The following is a 20769-nucleotide window of genomic DNA, read 5'->3' on the forward strand; positions in this document are numbered from 1 at the left end:
CGACAACCATTTGACCCATCTTAAAACGGATTTTAAAAATAATTTTAAAAAAACGAAAATGAAACAGAATGCGAGAAAACTTCTCCTTTGGGGGCTGAGTAACACCGTAGTTTAACTTCTTCTTTTTTTAATATTTTTCATTATTAAATATTTAGTGAATTTTATCCACTCTATTTTATATGACTATCCCTTATTAAGTTTGGAGAAATATTTTAATTATAAAATCAAATTTACAAATTAACTTGAGCTAAACGTAATGCATTAGATTATAAAATATATTTAACGTATCATATAAAATCACGTCAATTTTTTCATTTATTCTTGCATAATATTTTTATGACTATTACGCTTCTTTTCAATTTCTAAAAAAAATTGCTAGTTGACATTTTTGGAGAGTGTAATACTTTTTTCTTAAATGGAGAGAGACCAAGAGTTTCTATAATGTTGTATTATAATGGTACTTCTGAGTTCTGACCATTTAAGAGTAATTTTGCTTTAAACTTGAGTAACTTCTATGAATTTATTACTAGAAAATGAGAATGCGAGACATCTGGTTATCATGAAATAAGTTTTGCCTCCTGCACGTAACATTCCAACAATAAAATTGATGAAAAACAAACTCAAGAAAAAGGAAGCATAGAATTTTATTAACAATTATCGCATCACAACTCATCATAGATAGATTCATAGCTCTAGCCTATTTTATGCAAGGGTGGTTTCAATACAACAGAAGGGAATTTAAGATTTTCATGGACGTGCATGCATGCTGGGAAGACTAATGCTGCCTTTTTTAGGTAACTGAGATCAGTAAGAGATGACCCTAAAGCATCATCGAAGCATATTCATGGGGTCTATCTTTCGACCATAAGGCAGAACAATCACAAACTCCTTGGCTGAGCGGCCCATAGATGTCTGAATTCTTTCTGACATTGGTTTTGTCTGTAACCACAAGTCTACCAAGTCATGAAATTGCTGTGTAGAAATTATTGGCTGACCACGTAACAAGATCTCCACCTGTAAGGACTTTTATTAATGTCAAGATAATATGAATTATGGAAAAAGATATTCCCTGCACAAACACACGTTTCTTTTTGAGACGAACGGACAAAGTAAAGAGTTACCTCGGCCTCGCTATCAAGATCCAGTTTTTTCACAAGATATTTTTTTATAAATGAAACGGGTAAACTACCATCCCTGTGACAATTTGAAGAGAAAATCAGTAAAAATTGGGGGCACGTTCTCCGTTAAGTTATAGGAGTCACGGTAGAAATTATTCTAAAGGGTGCTCACATTTTAAGTTGATATCAAAACCCTTACAGAAGCAAACAAACAAAACATTTACTGCTTCACCCAGTACCAACCAGAATAATTTGACAAAATCAAAATGCATGCGTTTCACAGTTAAATTTATGCAAACGATAATGAGCACTAATTGGATCAACTCCAGACAGTTAGGCATGTTGTCTCTAACATCTACAGTAAATTATGATCGCATCACACATCTGATGCAAGGGGATCCGGTTCTGGTGATAATGAGCTGACATATTCGACGTTAAAAGTGCTAGACTACCTAGAGAAGGCAGATCAGTGCAAATCCGGCAGAAAAAGGTGAATATTCATCATCTCAGCGAGGAAAGGCCAGCATTCCTCGATTGGGCAAGGAACGGGGCTTTCCTCGGTTGGGTGAGCAAATGGGGGTGATATTGCGCACATGACAATATTTTGGGCATAACTTTGGTTATGGATGTCAGAATCGTGTATATAACCCCAATTCAGAAAGCTCTCTTCAACGCACACACCATGGTCACCATGTTATGCCTAGTAGTCCCCGTTTCGAGCCCAAAATCAGCCGTTTTCTCCTCCGAATCATCATTTTTAGTAATTTTTTCATTTTGTTATTTTTCTTTTATGGTAATGTTTATTTTGAGTAACGATTTTATTTCAGATTTTCGGCAAGACTTTAGCAAGATACTTATCTTATTTCATATTTTATTATTTGGTCATAATTGTACTTTTACCTCTTTTTCCTTAACTATTTAAGCCCGCCTTCAGAAGAGATTCGATTTTTATAAATAAACTCTAATGTCAGAGTTTTCTCTCTGTTTGCATTTTTCTCAATATCTATAGCTTCTGTTGTTTAGCTAGCCGTCAGAATAATCCTTATCTTGCATCCGGCGTCAACATCTATCGATGGTGGTCTACAAAGTTCATCCTTAGTATACTTGGTGGATTCTTAACAACACAACTAATAGTTAATGAAAATGGAGAGGATTAAGGAAAGCAATAATACAAGTACTGGCAGGAATTGGGGTTGATAAAACTCACCTAACCCGCAAGTAGCATGAGGATATCTGTGGCAAGGGTGAATCTCCTTCCCTGAAGTCATTAATCAAAAACAAAACTTAATATATGAATTGTGAATAACTCTTTTATTATCAGTTCATTACACCAAAGGAATGGAATCTCACTGGTCATTAGAGGCAACTAATGAGAACCAAATTGGACTAAATCTTCTGTCATTCTTATAATCTACATCAATCAGAGCTTGTCCTGGAATATTAATCAAGCCTTCAGAGACAGCAGCTCTTCTTTGTCGAACACCATGGAACTTTCTAGTTTTCACTAAACTTGATGGTGCAGGCATTGAGCCATTGTCATCACCATGGCCTTTTGATTTATTACCATGTCCCTTAATTTTGGCTTTAGGCAGTGCTGGCTTGACCACCATTCCATGCATGGTGAACTTAATAGATTTTGTTTTGCTTGCAGCTTCCACCTGGCAGTTTAAGGGTTTCAAAAAAATCAGTTTTTCCTTCACACGGTTGAGGATGGTCCTCTGTTCCTTTATTAGGCGCATACTGCTTATATGACTCAGCATTAGACGAATTCTTCATCATAAAAGGATAATTATCAAGGAAGTTGTTATAAATTAAAGCATATTCTTAAACAAGCTACATAGAAAAATTACAGACTATATCTTACAGATCAAACAAAACAAAATTTTTTCCTCTTTTACCTGTCTTCTATTTTGCAAATTTTCATGTAGAGTCTCACTTGAGCTTAAACTTAGACGATGATCTCCCACTTTCTTATCATCTCCCTCCTTTTCAACAGGCACATCAACAAAAAGAGTAGGTTCAAGTAGAGGAAGACACTTTCTTGCAGCGCATTTTATTCTAGGTATGCTGGCCCTAAATGGAGAGAGGGATCTCTCCTTCCGTTTTCCAGAAAATGGAACTGAGGGTTCCACCTCAGGTGCATTGGCCTTTTTCCTTACAAAAGGGAAGATTCTAGCCCTTAAATCTTGCACATTGTGGTGTGCCCTGCAAATCAGCAAAAATTACAGCAACTTCAAACAATCTCAAACCATTTCTCCAGTCAAAATCATTTACACTTTTTCAATTTTTGTTGTATCTTTCAACTTAAAGAGAGATTTTACGAAAAAATGTTTCTAAATATAACATAGTGAACAAACTGGACTACAGCCTCAAGCATAGAATTGGTTCAATGGCAAGCAACCGACAACCTTGCACTGGGGGAGAGGGGCAGGCAAAGGGAGGGGAGGTATATTCTGGTTTCCCTGTAGCAAGCATTATCAAAATTTCGTTGACATCTATTATTTGTCCCTTAATATATTTTTATCCTTAATATATTTTTATATTACAAAACTTAAACTAATAAGCATCAGAAAAAGGCCCCAAGAAAACCACGGATTTGGTAGTATCCAAAGAAAACACTATCTTAAGGTCATCAAAATGGGACCTCTAGTTCATACAAGTCAAAAACAACTGAGAGAGATATACACAACCTGCCCTGCAATTATAACCACGTCTCGACAATAATTAGTCCTAACTAAACTAGTTGATCAACAATTTGATAGCCTTCAGAACTTCTAAGGTGGCTAATTTCCTCTCTAAGTTGCTACAAATGCTTCCCACTAGAAATATGTCATTTAGAGTTTTGAGTATGCTCTTTCAGAGCAGAGTTTAACATGAAACTTTCATTCCAACAAAGTATGGAAGTCAATTTATTTTTTTCTCTCGCATTGGTGAAAATAAATGTAATTAGAGTCAAAATGAATGTTGACCATCTCAGACAGAAATCTCATCTACACCTGATATATACTTTGCTTTCATGACAATGCTGCTTTAGTCCTGCAAACTGTACAATTGCAATGTTCCAAAGCTGCATATGAGTCGTCCCAGGTGGGGAAAGTATGCATCCTTTCCCCTACTGAACCAAAGAATATATTTGCATATACTTACATTGAACAACAATTTTATTAAAACTTTGGGCATCTGATTCATTACGTTTTACAGGCCTTAATAACTCAATAAAAAAGAGAGAGAGATAAATAGGTGCTGAACATGACAATCATCAGTCTGCTCAATTAGAAAAGAACTTTTTAACATGAAATTTCATTTCCGAGAGCATCAGCTGGTCATCTTATCAATTATATGCACTGTCAAATATGCCAAATGGTCCCAGTAAGTAAATGAAATTTTCAGTTACCTCGTTATTAGTTGAGCATGCAAATCACATGTATAAAAATAAGGAAGAATAAAGAAGTATCACTTTGGCATGCCATACATACAGTTAATATATTCATAAAGCAATTTGCGACTTTGTAATTTCCAAATTCGTGGGAGTAATGATGATGAAATACCTTAGTTTCTCCAGTGGAGCACAACCCAAATCTTTATTGCACACGGGACAGTGATTCAACTCCTCACTAATTAGCTTCTCATATATGCACTTCCTGCAACCTGTTTACAAATTTTTAAACAAGAACACTAGACATTGTTTGAGAGTAGATATATACTTGATATGCAATGCACTAAACTTGCAATGTTGGTTATACTGAAATTTCATTGATATGCAATGCACCAAACTTGCAATGACATAACAAACCAGTAAGCCTTATAGCCCTTATCAGCAGAAACAAATACGGGGCCGGGAGTCAATGCATATTACATTACTAGAGGGTTTTGTCCGAACCATACAAAAATGAAACGTTAAGGGGGAAAAAAAAAAAAAAACAACAGCAAGAAACCATTATTCATACCCAACTAAACGCAAACAATGAGACCTAAATTTATCATCCCACAGAAATTAAGGGAAATTGACCGTTATGGTTTTTGTATAGGATTAACGCTTGGCGGAAAGTAAAAACTGATTAAAGTGCTGAAATTAAATCAAATACTGGGGTCAATGCATATGACATTACTGGAGGGTTTTGTCCGAACCATACAATAGTGAAACGTTAAAAAAAAAAAAAAAAAAACAACAATAACAACAACAATGCAAGAAAATAAACTTCATGTCCAACGAAGATGCAATTTATGAGATCTACATTTATTATTCCCCAGACTTCAGGGAAATTGATAATTATACTCTTTTCGTAGGGCATCAGCCTTTGGTGCAAATCAAAAACTGATTAAAGTACTGAGAGTACTCATGATTGTAAATTATGCAGCCGCGAAGCAGCTTCTAGGACACAGCAAATACCTACACAGATACAATCCAGCATGCAGTATGTATGGCCATCCTCAGGAAAATTTCCTCTTACTTATTTTATTCTACAAACTACCGTATCTCGAAGCTCAAGTCTGCCATTACTGAAATTTAAGAAAACCCCAGGTCCCCAACAGTGATTACTAACATAAAGTGCTTTCTTTTAGTCGACTGATCACAATGAACCAACGCGACAAGAATGCAAATTGATGAAGACCCGGGTCATAAAAAAACATTGAATATTATTTACCCAGATCGCAGAATTGATTTAGAAACAAGAATATATACAAGATATCAAACTCCAAATGCCAAAAGGAAACACTGAACGTAAACCACAATGAACCAAGAAAAAAAAGGGAAAGAATATTAGACTACACATAAAATGATGAAATCAGATAGAAAAACTCAGAAATTGGAGGAACGTAACCTTGAGAAACAGAGAGTGTAAGAGGGAGAGAAGCACTCACAGGTGTGGAGGCACTCAGATATGGTGGTGGCGTCTTTGAAGAGCTTATTGCATAAAGGACAGGTCATGCATACGGCGAGTTTCTCCCACTGTAGCTTAACCACCTGGCCTGTCATCATCATCTTCTGCTTCTCCGTCCCCCTCTGACCACACACACACATAAAAAAAAAACGTAAGCACCTCCTTATTCACGTCACCAACAGACTACAAATCATGAGTTTTGCCACCGTTGTGGACGAGAGGCCACGGCAATCACGAAGAAAATAATTTTTCTTGTGTTGGCTCTGCTTCCTTTTGGTGGGCGAGAAAAAAAGAGAGACAGAGTGAGGAAGTGTTGGATTTTGGAGCGTTCCCCGCTGGTCTTGTTCGATTTGGACAATGGCAAAAGTAGTCGATGTCGATAATCCGTTCGAGGCGCAATGGTAGAAGCAGTACCCAAAACCATGAAGACCTTACGAGTTAAGGCTGATGTTTTCTCTGCGAGAGATACGAAGGCCAACTGAGTTCGAGTCTTTGAGAGCGAGGTGCCTGCGTGATAGCGATTGGGGATGCATAGTCTGCGACTCTGCGCAGGTGATGGCTACTGTTTTAAACCTGCGCATCCTCTGATGATAAAATATATTTAACGTATACAGTAATTTGTATTTAGAGGTAAGTTGAGATGATTTATAAATAATAAAATAAAATATTTTTAAAATATTATTTTTAAATATTATTTTTATTTTTAAATTTAAAAAAGTTAAATTATTTATTATATTTTATGTTGAAATTTAGAAAAATTATTTTAAAATTTAAAAAAATTAAATTATTTATTATATTTGCGTAAGAATTGGAAAAAGTTATAATGATGAAGATGAAATGAGATGAGATGAGATGAATTTTGAATTATTCAACTTAGATTTGGAGTTTTAAATTTATTAGAAGTCATTTTTTCAGTAACCTAATATGTTACAAAAGAATGAAAATATCACGAGAAAATTTAATAATTATTTATGTAATTGTGATTTATCTTGAGTAACGTTTGTTATACGTACCTCTCGCATGTGGTAGGTTTTGGTATTAAAATAGAGACATATCATGAGTTTGAATTAAGGAATTTCAAATCATGAAAAGTGGCCTTAGGCTAAATTAGAATACCTTAATACAATGTATAAGTATAGTGTCTTCATGCTGATAGATCACTGGAGCCGAAGACACTAGAAAATAGGATTTTTGGATCAATAGTTACGCCAATAAATTTTGAAAGTGATCAAAATCAAACATATATAGCAGGAAAAACATAACTGAAGGGTTCCATCCTCACCACAAATTTGACAAATATATGTGATGTATAGAATAATGATTTAAACAAGTTTTAAATAGACAATTTAACCTGCCGTCTTTTTGTAAACAGTAATGCTACATACAGTCATGAAATACACAAATGTCGTGTAATCGTTTTGAAAAAGAATGAGGTCTACTATTAAAAAATTTATTTATTTTTATGTGGATCCCATATTTATTCAATTTTTTCAAAACGATTGCACGACACTTGTACATCCACGACTGCAAGTATCATTTCTCTTTTATAAAAGATATACTTTAAATTTATATTTAACATTATTCTTTTATATAAGAAAAATGCTATTTAGCTTTTTTAAAGTTATCGTTCGAGTATTTTAATTTTTTTATTTTTTTTTACTTTTTTATTTAATAATTAATGAATTGATTATTAATAAAATTATATATATTTTTAATTTTTTTATTAATAATTAAAAATGTTAAAAAATATTAAAAAAATAAATGTCTGGCGGCCGATCAGCAAATAATGACGTGTCAATAAATTTTGTTGAAAAAAACTTATGTAAAACAGTTCTCAACTAAAAAATAAAGACGTAGTACAAGTAGAGCCCATGATATGATTGCATAGACAGTCTCTGATCTTGTCTCACTTGGATATTGTGCAGATTGAAGGTCTTTGATAGGTCCCTTGATAACGTAAAATAATAATACTCAAGAAATATCATCTTCGGGTGAGGATGTACCACACTTTTACTGAAATAATTCTTTGCTGCCTTCATTGATAACTTATGGCTGCTTAAATAGCAGTCAATGTTTACAACACTGAAACAGAATTGGAAAACAGAATTTACGAAAACAGAGGAACAACCTAAGCCACTACCAGTAGCCGGCGCCTAACAAAAGGGCAATGACTCACGTACTAACTGAATAAAAATGCAGCAGCAATTAACATAAAATAGAAGATAACGTAGAGCTGAAATGTCTCTAACGGCTATGACCCAGTCCATGCATGTATGCACGCCGTTCCCATGCACTACGTCCCGCGACGAGCACTACGTCCCGCTTTCGTCGTTCTTGCCCGTCTATCCTCCTCCCAAATATTTGGGATTTGGTTTTGAATTCTCTAGCTGAACGTCGTGGTTTATCAATACTTCCCCCATTGGGTGGACTCTTGTCCGCAAGGTCCACATCTGGAAATTGCTCCAGTAATGATTGATGCCTCTCCCACGTGGCCTCTTCAGCTGGCAAATGTTTCCATTGAACTAAGTGCTCTTCTTCAAACTTCTTGCCTCGTTTGACCCAGCGGGTATCTAGGATGTGCTGCGGCTCAAGTACGATCGTTCCTTCATCATCTATAGGCGGCAACTCATTAGAAGGTGGTGTATGTTCGCCCAGAAATTTCTTTAAGTGAGAAATGTGAAAAATTGGATGAATGTGGGCTTCTGCTGGTAATTGCAGCTTGTAAGCAACTGCTCCTATTTTTTGTAGCACCCGATACGGCCCATAAAATTTACTGGCAAGCTTTTGGTGGGCACGTTTAAAAATTGTTTGTTGCCGATAGGGATGCAGCTTCAAGAATACCATTTCACCGACTTCAAAAGTGACATCCCTCCTCTTTTGATCAGCTGTTTGTTTTATACGATTGATGGAGGCTTCCAGATGAACTTTGAGTTGCCGTAATAACTCATCTCTGTTTTTCAGCTGCTCATCTACTTCGTTGACGGAAGATTGACCAGTAGGATAAAGTGGAATTGAGGGAGGTGGCCGTCCGTATAAAGCTTGAAACGGCGTCATTCCTATTGAGGCATGATACGTTGTATTATACCATAACTCAACCCAAGGAAGATAGGCACTCCATTTGCGTGGCCATTGATGCACAAAACACTGAAGATATTGCTCTACACAGCGGTTAACTACTTCCGTTTGTCCGTCGGTTTGCGGATGATAAGCGGAGCTAAGTCGTAACTTTGTGCCTGACATTTGAAAAAATTCGTACCAAAACCTGCTAATGAAGACCGGGTCACGATCACTGATGATAGATTTTGGCAAGCCATGCAACTTGATAACCCTTTCCACAAATTTTTCAGCCACACCTTTAGCAGTAAACGGATGAGCTAGAGTTAGGAAGTGTGCAGCTTTGCTTAACCTGTCCACTACCACCAATATAGTGTCTTTGCCATTGGACGTGGGTAGTCCTTCAATGAAGTCAAGAGTGATATCATCTCATACTTGGCAAGGAATGGGCAACGGTTGGAGAAGTCCCGCAGGTGAGAGTGTCTCGGATTTCATCCTCTGGCATACTGCATAGTGCTTAACATATTCGTGAACTTCCCGATACATTTTCGACCAATAAAATTGTTGAGCCAATCGTTTGAATGTCCGCAATACTCCTGAATGCCCTTCGATCTTTGTGTCGTGAGCCTCATATAACAACTGCTTCCGTAATTCTCCTTAGGAAGGAATGAGTACCCTGCCCTTGAAGAAAAATAACCCCTGTCGTTGTGTATAAGGCCCTTCGTTTTGACTCTTAGTCACTTGCGCGATTGACTGGATGTATGGGTCTCCTTCGTATGCTTTCCGAACTTCATCCCATATAGTTACGGTGGGTAAATGGAGGTGATTGAGGACTGGACTGTTGGGCTTGCGTGAAAGGGCGTCCACAGCAGAATTTTCACGACCTGGGCGATAGGTGATCTCATACTCATAGCCTAGTAATTTGGCTACCCATTTTTGCTGCTCTGGTGTTGCCAAACGTTGTTCCAGGAAATACTTTAAGCTGCGTTGGTTGGTTTGGATGAAGAACTTCCTCCCCAATAAATATGGTCGCCATGCGCGTATAGCCTCCACAATAGCAAGCATTTCTTTGGCGTAGGTGGACCATGATTTTTTTGTAACTCCCAGTGCACGGCTCATGAAGGCAATGGGTTTGCCTTGTTGAGTTAAGACTGCGCCTATTCCTTCCCCTGCAGCGTCTGTTTCTATGGTGAAGGGCTCATTAAAATTTGGCATGGCCAAAACAGGGGTGGTAGTCATCGCTCATTTAAGAGTGACGAAGGCTCCTTCGGCTTCCTCGTTCCATCCGTACTGCCCTTTCTTGAGGAGGTTGGTGAGAGGTCGAGCGATGATGCCATAGCTTCGAACAAATTTTCTGTAATATCCTGTCAAGCCTAAAAACCCACGCAATTCAGAAATATTAGTTGGTTTAGGCCATGCTACCATGGTAGCAATTTTCTGATTATCGACCTTCACTCCTTGAGGCGTAACAATGTGTCCCAAATATTCTAGCTCCTGTTGGTCAAATACACATTTGCTAGCCTTAGCAAAAAATTGTTGTTGCCTCAAAATCTCCAAGGTTTGTTCAACATGCATCACATGCTTTTCCCAAGTAGAACTATATACGAGAATATCATCGAAGAAGACTAAAATAAACTTTCGAAGATAAGGTCGAAATATAGAGTTCATAATGGCTTGGAATGTAGATGGTGCATTACATAGACCAAACGGCATTACTAAATATTCGTAATGACCGTTGTGAGTACGAAATGCAGTTTTGAGAATGTCGGAAGGATTTACTCTTACTTGGTGATATCCGGCCCTTAGATCGAGCTTGGTAAAGTATGAAGCGCCATGTAATTCGTCTAACATGTCGTCTACCATCGGAATGGGAAATCGATCCTTGATGGTGGCGGTATTGAGTGCGCGGTAGTCCGTGCAAAATCGCCAACTTCCATCCTTTTTCTTCACCAATAATACTGGTGACGAGAACGAACTGGTACTTGGACGAATGAGGCCAGAATTTAGCATCTCCTGCACTTGTTTTGCGATTTCTTCCTTCTGAAAATGTGCATATCGATACGGTCGTACATTGATTGGCTCGGTCCCTTCCTTGAGCGTAATGCAATGCTCAACCTCACGCACTGGTGGCAGACTTGAGGGCTCATGGAATACGTCCTCATAGTCTTTAAGGATCCTCTGCATCTCTTGTTGTTTAACATCAACTGGCGCATCAAGTGAGGCTTTTCTCAAAGTTGGCTGAATGTATATCGCAAATAGAGCATGGCCTTGGTGGAGCTCTTTCGATATTTCATTCGGTGTTGCCTCCTGGATTGCTCGCACGTCTACACCTTGCAATCTTTAGTCTTGGTTTTTCCAAGTAAAGTCCATGGTCAATTTCCTTCCAGTCACAGACCACTGATCCGAGCATTTCAAGCCATTGCACACCAAGTACAAGATCTAAACCTATTAATGGCAGAGAAAAAAGGGTGAGGTAAAACTCGGTACCTTGCAGCTCCACTCGTACCTGATCGTAACGCTCTTGGCATTTTAATTTTTCTCCATTGGCCACCCGGATAGAAAATGCTTCTGTAGGTACGACTGGCAATTTGAGCATGTTCGCCAAACGCTCACTGATGAAGTTGTGCGTCGAGCCGCTATCCACCAGAACCACCACTTCGTGAGGACCCATTCTTGATGTTATGCGCATGGTTTTGGGACCCGACCACCCTGTTAATGCATGCAACGTGATCTCGGGTTCTTGTTCAGGTTCTTGTACTTCCCCTGCTTCTCCACCTTGGTCTTCCTCCAATGTTTGCTGATCAGTAATATCTTCGCATATGACATTATCCATATGCCCCTCCAAGAGTAGTAACTGTGGTTTTTGACATTTATGCCCAGTAGTGAAGCGTTGATTGCAATTGAAACAGAGACCTTGAGCTCTTCTCTTTTGCATTTCTTCCCACGTTAAACGCCGGATTGGAACTGCAGGATTAGCAGGGGCTACACGCGTGGTTGGTGGAAAGACTAGTGGAGCTCTTGTGAGTGGTGATTGCACAAACCGTTGCTGGCGTGCAAGCTGTTCGTCCCGCATTCGTGCCAAATTAATGGCCTCCTTGAGGGATTGCGGTTTAAACATCCTTATCCCATCAGAAATCTCAGCCTTCAAGCCCCCCATGAATGTCCCTACTAAAGCTTTTTGCGTCCATCCACGTACCTTATTGCCTAGCTTCTCAAACTCACGTTGATAGTCTCGCAATGTTCCCATTTGCTTGATCCGTGAGAGAGCTTCATCAAAGTCTTCGCATCCCGATGGTCCGAAGTGAGCCCATAATTCCTCTTCGAATTTTTCCCAAGAAATCACATGTCCTTCTTCACGTAACGTCCTGCAAAGCCATTGCCACCATTGGCTGGCTTCCCCTTCAAGGTGGTACGCAGTCATGGGGACTTTTTGGTTCTCTGCCGTACCCTGGTATTCAAAGAATTGTTCCACCCGATTGAACCACTCCGTTGGATCGTCTCCAGAGAAGCGTGGAAACTCTAGCTTGGCTGATTTGGACGAGACGATCATCCGCCCGCCATCTGAGTTTTCATGGTGGTGATTGCCCGGGTTTGAGGACTCCGGGTTAGTGAGCAATACATTGGAAAGTCGATTGAGAGTTTCCTCCATTCGCTGTAAACCCTCTTGAACAGCGCCCAATCCAAACTCCAAGTGCTTAATACGCTCCTTGTTGGTTCCCATAATAACCTAGCTCTGATATCAATAATAGGTCCATTGATAACGTAAAATAACAATACTCAAGAAATGTCCTCTTCGGGTGAGGATGTACCACACTTTTATTGAAATAATTCTTTGCTGCCTTCATTGATAACTTACGGCTGCTTAAATAGCAGTCCATGTTTACAACATTGAAATAGAACTGAAAAACAGAATTTGCGAAAACAGAGGAACAACCTAAGCCAATACCAGTAGCTGACGCCTAACAAAAGGGAAATGACTCACGTACTAACTGAATAAAAATGCAGCAGCAATTAACATAAAACAGAAGATAACATAGAGCCGATATGTCTCTAACGGCTATGACCCAGTCCATGCACGTATGCATGCCGTTCCCATGCACTACGTCCCGCTTTCGTCGTTCTTGCCCGTCTATCCTCCTCCCAAATATTTGGGATTTGGTTTGAATCCTCTAGCTGAACGTCGTGGTTTATCAGTCTTGCTTGCTCATAGTATAGATTATGAATATGGGTAACTCATGCAGTTTGTTGCCTATTTATTCATTTTTTTAATGTACGTGAGTTTCCTATCTATTCCTTTTTTTCAAAATAATTACGTGACGTTTACGCATTCTACGACTGTAAATATCATTTATCTTTATTGATAAGTATAGAAAAGATATACAATGGGAACTCGTTGCCCATGTCAGAGAACCATTGCAAAAGTCTTAAAAATGTAACTCATTACAAATATATTGCGGTTAGCATTCACCTTATGTTCAACATTTCAACCAAATACTGATGTTTACAAAGAACAATAAGAAAGAATGTGAATCAAAATTGGAACAATAAATTACTCAGCCGACTGTTTTTACACTTATATGAGTTGGCTCCTCCTAACATCAATAAATCAGATTGTTCATAAATTAGCTAACTCGCCATGTTCCTCCCTTTGTATTAAAACCCAGCTGCCATAGGCACATGAGGCGATCCTTGTTGAAACTTTAAACTAGAGAGAGAGATTGAGCAAAGTAATTTACTATACCACGCATGATAAGCGAGTCATAGTGCTCAAGCTCGAGACTCCTTTCCAGCAGGAATACTTTAGTACGTGTGAGTATGAATTCAAGATCCAATCAATCCTTTGTGGCAAGCATGATAAACAATTAGTAGAAAGAGAAAAGCACAACTGATTCCCGTGACAATGACCACCTGCCAACACAAACGGAGAGATCATTCAACATTTTGATAGAATTTCATCTATAAACCTGCAGTCAAATTTACAAACATAAATTACTAGCATACCCATTTAAACATATATCCATGGTTCTCATTCCAAGTATACGGGATGTTCATGCCAAATATTGCGGCCACCAAAGAAAAGATCGATATACAAACAGTTCCAGAACTTAGAAAGAGCTCCAACTGCAGCCATTAAGTAGATGATGATAATGTATATGTATATAAACAACAAAAACATTCCAGGACTTGGCAATATCCTCACTGATACCAAGTACAAGATTACACAAGGAAGTTTGAAGCACCTGAATCAGCTGATTTCGATGATTGTCGAGCTGCAGAATAATCGAAGTTTAAGTCCAGATCATATAAGATGCTCCAATGGCCGGGAACAAAAAAGTCTTAAATTCTTAGTTGGTTACCTGAATATTGATGTAATCTTCTGTATCATCAATGTATTCTCGCAGCTGCAGCTCAAATAAGCAATTAAAAAGTTATTAAGTACGATAAAAGAATTATCAAACTTCAAAAAGATTCACTACTTTTTTAAACTTGAACATATAGCAGGAGTTTTTTGAACTGAACAAACAGAATCATGTATGAGGAAGAATGAGCAACACAGATCACAAAAGGCGTCCTTGTTTTAGTTCAACTTATCATTTGGCCTGCCTTTCCAAAGGGGGTTATTTTATTCTGGTCTTTGCCGACAATGTCCAGGCTATGCAAAATTGCAAATGACATTTAGCACCAGAATTTCAGTGAATGTTTAAAAGGAACAAGCACATTACTGTACTAAACAATAAATGCTTACCCAGAGACTGGAAATGGTCATGAAATCCACGAGCAAACTGTTCACAATAGCCAAGCAATATAGGCCATCACGTCGTGACTATATTTTCTAATTTTCTAAACCTGGTTTATTACCCCCATTGCCTTAAATTTATTATAGTTTCCCAGAAACTTGCAGCAAACACCTTATCTCCACTACTTTCTTTTATATTTAAACCTTTCTATACATATATGTACATACATAAATACATGCATATGTAAAATATAGATACTGATATAGACCCATGTATAGAAGACCTAAGAGAAACCTGAAAAGAATTCTCCATCTATGCATGTATAGCCCCAGGCCATTATACTGATAATGTCAAGATACTTCTGCTTATAAAAAGAAAGAGAACTTTCAAACTCACAAACTAACAATTTGTTCAGCAAACTAACAACAGACTAGTTCCAGAAACAAAAAGGGAGTTCCAACTTATGTCCCCACTAGTCAATTCAAAAATTACTCACCAGTCACTGATTACTAGCATCTGCCCTTCATGGTTTTTTCAACTATCACATGTCTCATATCAGTCAAAAATAATCCACTGAAAAGTACCAATAGACGAAACATATAAAAAAAATTAAAAAGTAACTTATAAAATAGCACATACCGTGGTTAATTTGTTCAATGTGCCATCAATTTGCATAAAGTAAGCCTGCAAAATATATTACATCCCAGTTGAGACTTCACTTCAGACAAAACATGACATGATAAGTAAATAAACATTAGAACCTCTAGTAACATTTCAAGCTCCTCAACATCATTCTCATCTCCCCGGACTGTGGCCATACTTGCTCTACTTGCTCTGGATATCTTTGAGCCAATGGTTGGGGAGACAGGAAACCAACTGGCAGCACCAGAGCCACTAACTGGTGAAGATGCACCAGCCAACTTTCTCGACAAGTAAAGGTCAGCCATATCATCATCATCATCGAGTAGTTGTTCAAGTTCATCTCTAACCTGCAATTAGTGACAAGCAGCAGATTGCTCATTGCCCAACGTATTTTTTTTTATCAGTACTCATTGCCCAACGTATGAGCAAAGCAAACAGAAATCATAGACTCATTTTCCTTCATTGCAACCTAATGAAGTAAATTATTATCAAATCCACAAGAGGAAAAAAAACAGAGTGATAATGTTTTAAATATTTTCCTATTGGACTACACTCACACGCTACATGCCCCAGTGGGGATGGGGATGCTCCTGCTGATGAAAATAGAATAATAGACAGAATCACAAATAGAATTCTCAACAACTTCCACTGAGGTGGCGTTGCATACTTAAAGCAATTAAATGCTATCTGTCAAGGTTTCAACATTTTTCTTTATCAGTGCTGTATTCTCTAATTTGTTTTTATTTTCCTAAAACTATATAATGGAGACAATCTACTTCAACTAATATGGAATATTAATTGAAGAAAATGGTTTAGATGCTCTGGACTTTTGCTCAAAGAGATCATCTCAGCACCTCCATTTTTGCCCGCCCAAAACTATATGGCCAGTTATGCAAGCAATCCAAAGCCATAGCTAAGTGCAATGCAAACAAACCGCCCAAATCTATGAAATATTTTTTCTTGGAAAGGTCTGTTTTTCAAGCTTCAAAATTTCCAGATTTCTTAGTTTTATAACTGTAACAATACTCACTCTTTACTCATCCCAAAAATACTCATAAAAAAATACTCACTCAGATGCAAACCAATCAAGGATAAATACAAGTTGGCTGAGTCGGGTATGAATTAAACTTTCAAGGGTCAAAATTCTACATAACAGGTAATTGGCTTCTACAATAATCCCTAAATATTTATTTAAATCTTTGAAAAGAAATTGATAATGCCTATATGTTGGACATAAAATTACTTAAAAGAGTATACCATGCATTGATATTCATTAGAACATTAGGTAGAGAGGAGGAGAATAAAAACTATATTTCAATAAATTAAAAAAAAAAAAAGATATTTGGAGAATAAAACGTCCATAATCCATATTACACAAATTCTTCACAGGATAAATCACTAAAAGGACTTATAAAAAAATATTAAAAGGAGGGGCTTTGACTATATAATAAATTTGCCTTCTAGCATGTAGATGTACGGCATGGCTCACATTACAACAAATGTGCATACCTTTTGGACCCGAGCAGTCAACCTGGTCATTGAACTCTTTAATTTGCGAACCCTGTCCAAGTTACGGCTACTAATCTGTAGAGTTTTTCTGATAAGTAATCGAAAAAATTTGTTGAAAAGCACAAAAGCTTATTGTAAGTAAACATGATGAATACAAGAGAAACATGAAATGAGAGAGAGAGAGAGAGAGAGAGATAGATTGATAGATAGATAGATAGATAGATAGATAGATAGAAGAAACTCATGACCAGCCCATTAAAATCTATAGCGGCTGCCCAAAGAAATTGAGTATTGAAGAAGGAAGAATAAACAACAAGGCCAAAGAGAGTTACAAGAGTGGACAGCAGAAAACAATGATGAAGATAAAAGGAACCCAAAGTCCCAACCCAATGGGAGAAATGATTTTGACTGATCCCTTCTATAAGAGATGGAGCAGAAACGTAGTTTTAAGAGAAATTACAAGAATTTAGAGATGACTACAAGGACGCATATACAAAAGCAAAATAGACCTAAAAGCTAAAATTACGTAAAAGCATAGAGAAACTATAAAAAAAGAGCTAAGCTAAAAATTGTAAAATTTAACACAAATATGGTGAACTCTCCAGAGAAATGAGTCAATATTAACCCATCTAAAAATAATGCTCCCCTCGAGCTCTGACTGAAAATCCAAAACTAGAGAAAAGCGAAGAGGCCCTAAGTGACCAACCATGGAGATACCAACATCTCACCTTCATAAAAATACCAAAGACTTAAACAACTCTCTTTGGACAGTCCCGCATCTTCAATTACACAGATTCTCATACAACCATTTTTTTTACAAGTAGAATGAAAATTCTATTAATACGAATGAAGTAGGCTAAACCCATGTATATAGGAAGTATACAAAAGAACACCATTCTCATACAACCATAGAGTGCTTGGAGTAAAATATTCACTAAAATGATTCTCCATTGGTATCTGAGTAGCAAAAGCCCAATGTAACTCTCATGTTTCTCTGTGTGGAGTTATAAAAAATGAAGATAGGGAAGAAAACAGAATGGAGATACTAAAAAGCTTCCAAGAATTATTTTGGACACGTTAAACACAACCCAACTAGGAGAAGCAACCGAGAACTACAACTAGAGGGGCAGGATGGGGTGGGTAACTACGAAAGCAGCCAGATGGGGACAAATTCAAAGAAGAGGAAACACAGAAGTACTCACTTTAGACGTCAGCTCATCAAGTGCAGGATATGCAGCACTCTCCAATTCTGTTGTACGGGCGGCAAGGAAACTACAAATAGCTTCCAAAGCTACCTCCAGGGCCCGGAACTCAAATGGAGACTCTACATTGCATAATCTAGATAATTTAGATATCAAGAAATGAAACGAGGACTGAGATTATGTAGTTTTATATAAAAAACACTAATAATAAAAAAAAAATTGAAGAACATAATACAGTTTCCAAACACACCAAGGACAGTCTCAACTCTTCACTAATCAATGCCATTTTTCTTTAAATTTTAAACCACTAAATCAAATATCACATACCATCTTCTTCACTGGCCTCGACATCATTTTGCCCACCTGGGTACTCTTTTCCGTTGGGTTGACCTTGGCGAATAGCATTGACAGGAGGTAAACGCCTTTGAAGTTCCTCAACGACAGGGACAACATTTTCATCCGTTGGATCCCGAAGCAATACCTATCCCACAATAAATAAATAAATAAATAAATATATAAACAATCGCGTTCAGCAAACAAAGCTCAAACTCAAAACTCAATTAATACTGCATTAGTTTTTTTTTTTTTTGCCACTTATTAAATGCCATTCATCAATCAGCTCATAGATTTTGAGTCAATAGCAGATTCTTTGCTTCGTCCATTAGACATGAATTTGCTCAACTCTCACCCAGTTGATTAATTGATCACCGCAAAGAGAAAAAGGATAATTGATCATCAATGCTACCAGTACCAGCAAAATGAAAGAAGTTAAATTGACAGAGTAAATACACTACAAAACACAATTGAGGATGAAACCGAAGCTCAAGTCGACGGGACCGAGTCAAGAGAGAGACTGACCTCTTCAGCAGTGATAATTGCCTTGATATGCTGAAAGCCCCAACAAAAAAATCAACACAAAATCCATCACTCTCAAAGTATTCGAAGAGAATAGAATGAGAAGAATCAAACAGGCCCCCGCCTTTCCCCACCTCAAGAAAAAATAAAAAAGAAGAGAGAGAGATAACCTCCAAGTTGAGAACGATGGCCCTGTCGCGGCCGAGGATGGCGGAGGGGTAGGACAACAAGGGGTCGAGGATTCGGAGATCGCGAGCATGGATGTGGACGCGGTGCATGATGGCGTACTTGTCGACGTCCAGGACGGTCCGTTCCCCCGTACAGTCCAACAGTATCCAGCTCCTAGCCAGCATCTGGCTCTTCTTCTTCGGAACCACCGCGGCACCGGGGTCCGCGGGCACCACCTCCATGCCCCGTGCCATCGATGTCTTTCTCCCTCTCCCTCACCGCTTCTCACATCCCGATCCCAAATTCTCTTTAGAAACAGAAAAACTAACCACCAAATTTTTGTAAAACACCCAATTGCTGTAGAATCAAGTGGGGAATTGGATTTGGGCCGATTGGCTTTGAAAGCGGAAAAAGGACATAGCTTTTAAATTTTAATAATAGCTTTATATAATTTAAGGTATTATATTTTTTGCAGAACGAACTTTATAAGATGCCGTATCTCGATATGACTTTTATTATCATCGACAACTACACGTCTCGCAAAAAAAAAAAAACCATACTACACCTCTCTTTTTGTGAATTTTGGGTGAGCAGTCAAGAAAAACAAAAAAACAAAACAAAACAAAACTGCTTATACGTGCGAGTCCAATTTTTATTCTATGATGTTTTATATGTAGCTAATTTCAAGTTCTTTGGAGTCGGACGATGTTCTTCTCTCGATGTATACCAGATTGCCGGTGGTGTACGACGTGTTTACTCATTGCTGTCGTGAACTAGGCAATTCACAAAGGAAAAGTAACCTGGGGAAGAATATAGAGTACTGCTTCGCAGGCGTCAATGGCTGCTTGATGGAACATGGAAGAATCTGGAGCTGGCTATAATTTCACGGTAATAGAATATATCATAATATCGGTAAATAATAATAAAATAATTTAAAAATGTAAATTGTTATCCTTCCAATCAGATCCTCTATTTTTTATTTTTTCCCAAGCAGTTTACTTGTCAATACAGAAAACGACGTAATGGGTGGTGGCAAACAAGAAGTATCTTAGAACGATCGACAAGAAGCCATCAGTTGTTTGGATTTAAAAATATCTCAATTTATTTTATTTTATTTTATTATTATAAATTTTTTAAATTTTTAAATAAAATATAATAAATAATTTAATTTTTAATTTTTAAACAAAAATTATATTAAAAATTTTATATTTTAACATATTTTATTCGATTTTCAGCTATCATCCTATCTCATCTTATTTTAACTTAACGAATTTAAATTACGTTTAGATAATGAAATATTTTTAAGTATTCTGTGAATAATAATAATAAAATAATAATAAAATATTAAATAATAATAAAAAGTAGATAAATAATAATAATAAAATAATAAATAGTAATTAGGTATTATGAGAATGGACAATGCTAGGAATCCGTTCCGGCTCTATTTTTTTGTACCCTTTTTTTACTTAGTGATTAAGAAAGTTTTTTTTTTCACATCATTTTTTTAACATTTTTAATTTATTTTTTTTAAAAATAATTTATAATATTATTAAAAAATAATTTCTTAATCACTAAGTAAAAAAAAAAAAGCGAGAACTCC

At 37.2% G+C, this 20769-nt stretch overlaps 2 protein-coding genes across 6 annotated transcripts; both read right to left on the reverse strand.

The window, feature by feature from the left end:
- Window positions 1-647: 647 nt before the first annotated feature.
- Window positions 648-6572, reverse strand: LOC108983517 (E3 ubiquitin protein ligase DRIP2-like). Of its 4 annotated transcripts, none has more exons than XM_035683857.1 (8): window positions 6416-6572; window positions 5982-6123; window positions 4667-4766; window positions 3017-3323; window positions 2469-2776; window positions 2326-2376; window positions 1122-1194; window positions 648-1014 (listed from the first exon to the last, which is right to left on the reverse strand). In XM_035683857.1, exons 2-8 carry the CDS (start codon window positions 6100-6102, stop codon window positions 829-831), a joined length of 1146 nt encoding a protein of 381 aa, XP_035539750.1. In that variant the 5' UTR covers window positions 6103-6123; window positions 6416-6572; the 3' UTR covers window positions 648-828. The 4 variants fall into 4 exon arrangements, with proteins under 4 accessions (XP_035539750.1, XP_018810710.1, XP_018810709.1 ...); XM_018955165.2 differs by having other exon boundaries at window positions 6208-6572; XM_018955164.2 differs by having other exon boundaries at window positions 5982-6572.
- Window positions 6573-13457: 6885 nt separating this feature from the next.
- On the reverse strand, window positions 13458-20031 carry LOC108983515 (magnesium transporter MRS2-I-like). 2 transcript variants are annotated; one of them, XR_004797802.1, is made up of 12 exons: window positions 19172-20031; window positions 19005-19034; window positions 18474-18627; window positions 18147-18268; window positions 16945-17019; window positions 15555-15782; window positions 15433-15477; window positions 15290-15331; window positions 14413-14457; window positions 14296-14325; window positions 14057-14176; window positions 13458-13963 (listed from the first exon to the last, which is right to left on the reverse strand). XR_004797802.1 is itself a non-coding variant. In XM_018955162.2 (11 exons), exons 1-11 carry the CDS (start codon window positions 19421-19423, stop codon window positions 13877-13879), a joined length of 1188 nt encoding a protein of 395 aa, XP_018810707.1. In that variant the 5' UTR covers window positions 19424-20031; the 3' UTR covers window positions 13458-13876. The 2 variants fall into 2 exon arrangements, 1 of the variants encoding a protein (XP_018810707.1); XM_018955162.2 differs by lacking the exon at window positions 15290-15331.
- Window positions 20032-20769: the final 738 nt, after the last annotated feature.

The sequence above is a fragment of the Juglans regia genome, chromosome 12, assembly GCF_001411555.2.
Source record: "Juglans regia cultivar Chandler chromosome 12, Walnut 2.0, whole genome shotgun sequence".
NCBI classification, from domain to species: domain Eukaryota; kingdom Viridiplantae; phylum Streptophyta; class Magnoliopsida; order Fagales; family Juglandaceae; genus Juglans; species Juglans regia.

What these genes read in the sequence shown, in the direction of transcription:
- LOC108983517 (XM_018955164.2), bottom strand. Translation starts at nt 6,141, where the DNA reads ATGTGTGTGTGTGGTCAGAGGGGGACGGAGAAGCAGAAGATGATGATG. An exon ending in ATCTGAGTGCCTCCACACCT is followed by an intron (nt 4,767 to 5,981) that starts GTGAGTGCTTCT and finishes ATTTGTAAACAG; the next exon opens with GTTGCAGGAAGTGCATATAT. An exon ending in ATTTGCAAAATAGAAGACAG is followed by an intron (nt 2,777 to 3,016) that starts GTAAAAGAGGAA and finishes TTAAACTGCCAG; the next exon opens with GTGGAAGCTGCAAGCAAAAC.
- LOC108983515 (XM_018955162.2), bottom strand. Translation starts at nt 19,423, where the DNA reads ATGGCACGGGGCATGGAGGTGGTGCCCGCGGACCCCGGTGCCGCGGTG. An exon ending in CAATTATCACTGCTGAAGAG is followed by an intron (nt 18,628 to 19,004) that starts GTCAGTCTCTCT and finishes ATTGTGGGATAG; the next exon opens with GTATTGCTTCGGGATCCAAC. An exon ending in TTGATGAGCTGACGTCTAAA is followed by an intron (nt 17,020 to 18,146) that starts GTGAGTACTTCT and finishes AAAACTCTACAG; the next exon opens with ATTAGTAGCCGTAACTTGGA.